Genomic DNA, 3,182 nt, shown 5'->3' with positions numbered 1-3,182 from the left:
AATTTTTATGTTTTGTAAACAAAATGAGTTTAAATGAAAATATTTTATAAATTGTCTTGAAACGAAATAACGATTTTGAAAATAGAGTAATTGGAGACCACTGATATGTTGTAAATTTAAAATTGAATTAATGGCTTATGTTATTGTATTGGCATGACTGGCTGGGCTGTGTTTTTTATGAATTATATGAATTGCTTTATTTTACCCTTGCAGGCTGGGTAGTAATATATTAGCCCTGTCATGCTGTCAAAATTTTATTGTATGGTGGGTTTGACCTGCTGCAGTGGGCTGGATTCTGTGGACTAGCCTATTAGAGGGGCACGGAATCCTGTTATATTTTTACCTCGGTTGGAGAGGCGAGTAGGGTAACTCCTGAGGTATAACTTTTAGAGTTCACTTCACGCCAAACCACCTCGTGAAGGGGAACTCGGCCAACGTCAAGGAATGGCTATGTTTTCAAAATAAAAACATGACTTTCTAATAGCCTTGGCGGACTCAGTTGGGATAGCCCTCGGCCAAGGTATCCCAAATAACTGAGTATGATAATAATTTTTGGCATGAGCCAAGCTTTTTAAGAAATTCATAAGCCATACTGATTACTTGCTTTAAATAAATTGATTTCATTTGGTTGAAATAAGTTGAAAGATGATAAATTACAGTTTGATGAAATGTTTTAATAGTCTCCTTTTACTCGACTTTAGATATTTTGAGTGATGTTTGTTTACTCACTGGGATTTTATAATCTCACCACCCTCATTTCCACCCATTTCAGGCTCAGAATAGATTGTAGATAACTGATATCGGCGAGGATTACAGTTGAACTTGCCACATCCAAAGACTGTAGGTTCATTTCTTTTGATACTTTTGGTCATTCGTGGGCCCACGTGTCACTGTAAATTAAATTCTATACTTTGGTTATCTGTATTACGGTATGTAAGAATTTATTTTGCTTTTACGCTATAAAAATTATTTATGCAGTGTTCTTAAAATATCGTTTTATGTGAAAATTGAATATTTTATTGAATATTTTTATTTTATTATAACAGTCATAATTCCATTTTAAACGAATGTTTTAGACATCCAAAATTATTTTTGATTAAGAAATATGTGTTTTCCACTTACATACTATATTTTTAGATGATTTTTGAGATTTTTGGGATAAATGACAAAAATACCCCTGTGAGACGGAAATTATTATTTCATTTGTTTAAGTTGGAAACAGTTTAAAATCTTTTAAAATGTGGTATTTGGAAACAGTTACCCACAGGGGAAATGAGAAGCTGATATTAAAGCCTTGCGGGGTCTCGGTTGACATTCTGGGTAATGAATGTAAATTGAGACGTCGCGGCGGTTGTCACGGGCTCGATGGGAGTTCCGGGTCGTGACAATTAAGTTGGTATCAGAGCTGTTGGTTTGAAAGATTAGAGTTTTGGGTTTAAAGTTATTTTAAAGCTGTTTTAAAAATTTACAGTGTCAGTGTGGCCCCGAGTTAAGTTAGGTTAGGTTGAATAAAATACATGCATAAGCATATAGAGCCTGAGGTTGCCTAAACTCACTTTGTTCCCTATTATAGATTATTATGTCTCCTCGACGCGAACAACCACCTTTCACTAGATCAGCTGGAAGGGGAAGAGGTCGTTTCCAACGTCGTCAGTTAGGTGCAATAGAGGAGGAATTGACTGCATCCACCATTCGGGCAGCACCTACTGCTGAACAAACCAAGACTCCTCCACATCCTCCACCTCCTCTACCACTTACTAGTATTCCTGCTATGCCTCTTGAGGCAGTTCAGGCATTAGCAGCCTTCTTTACTGCTATTGCTGGCCAGGCTCAGGCTGGTCAAGCTCTTCCTACAGTTCCTCTGGCTGCTCCTTCAGTACCACCATCCCCACCTCCTGTCCCACCACCAGTGCTGGATGTTTCTGATTCTAAGAAGCTTAAAGAGGCTAGGCAACATAGTTGTGTTTCTTTTATGGGTGAGTCGGACGCAACCGTGGCTAAAGAGGTGGTGCGAATGGCTTTAAGAGCCGAGAAGCTTGCGAATGAAAATAAGAGTCTGCGAGCTGAGTTAGCAAAAAGGAGAAGTCTAAGTGTATCTTCTAGTCAGCCACCAAACAGGGGCAAAAACTCCTCTGTTTCAGGAAGTTCACGTAGATGCAGAAATTGTGGGAATTATCATGTTGGGCCGTGCAGAGGGCCTGCACGATGTTTTCATTGTGATCAACTGGGTCACATTAGGAGAGATTGTCCACAGTTAGGACGGGCTACGGTAGCTGCTCCATCTCCACCAGCTCATACGGATATGCAGAGGAGAGATTCCTCTGGATTGCAACCGAGACAGGGATGATTTTGACATACCACCAAGGGTAGATTAAATATGTTGAAATTAGTGCTCTAATAAAGTACATATGATAGAAAGCTAGTTTGTAAGTTGTAGTTTTCATGATCATGAAATATATAAAGATTATCAATATATGGACATACATTTGGAGTTGTAATTTACAAGTTTGAAGTATTTAAGATATGATTAAATGGAATTAGCATTAGTTAAGGTACGTAAATCTTTTAATTAATTTCTATGGAGTATGCGTGATAGTAGAATGGAGGAACATCGTGCAGTGATGCTATATGGTGAAATCACTATACAATATGGAAAGGGTATTTTCGAGTGGGATTTATTGACTGATGATAAGTGATGAGCAATTTGAGATACATGTAGCTATGAATAAATTTGGAGATCTTTGCTTAAGCAAACTTGTATTAAATGTTATGGTAAAGATATATGAATGCTAGTGGCAAAATAAATACGTTAAATCAATGTTTTGATCGCACACTTGTGATAGAAAGTTAGTCTTGCTAATTGTGGTATAGACTCGAAGGGAAGCCACACGATTGTGAATAATTGAGGTAGTAGCTTTAAAGGTGGAAGAGTTGCTAAGATAAAGTGAATTCAAACCGTTGCAACGCCACAGTACTGACTATCAAACGCTGTCACGTTAAGAACCCCTAATGGCTAGAAAGCAAGAGCAAATTGAGAGTGGCATGAAGATGAAACTCACGAGTTGAAGAATGGTCATTGGTTTTCATGCTAAGCTTTGTTGTTTGGAGTCTTAAGTGCATTGGGAGGTATTAAGATAAAGATGATGAGTGAAATTGCAAAGTTTTTTTTTTTTATTGCCTTA

General features: G+C 37.7%; 1 protein-coding gene across 1 annotated transcript; it reads left to right on the top strand.

Moving 5' to 3' along the window:
- Nucleotides 811-2,779, top strand: LOC108661985. Its single transcript, XM_018120980.1, has 2 exons — nucleotides 811-840; nucleotides 1,574-2,779. The coding sequence occupies exon 2, from the start codon at nucleotides 1,580-1,582 to the stop codon at nucleotides 2,345-2,347; it is 768 nt and encodes a 255-aa protein (XP_017976469.1). The 5' UTR covers nucleotides 811-840; nucleotides 1,574-1,579; the 3' UTR covers nucleotides 2,348-2,779.

The sequence above is a fragment of the Theobroma cacao genome, chromosome 1 (genome assembly GCF_000208745.1).
Source record: "Theobroma cacao cultivar B97-61/B2 chromosome 1, Criollo_cocoa_genome_V2, whole genome shotgun sequence".
NCBI classification, from domain to species: Eukaryota; Viridiplantae; Streptophyta; class Magnoliopsida; order Malvales; family Malvaceae; genus Theobroma; species Theobroma cacao.
This window is presented reverse-complemented; position numbering and strand designations above follow the sequence as displayed.

Bases quoted from the DNA above. Each gene is read 5' to 3' on its own strand.
- LOC108661985 (XM_018120980.1), top strand. From the start codon at position 1,580: ATGTCTCCTCGACGCGAACAACCACCTTTCACTAGATCAGCTGGAAGG.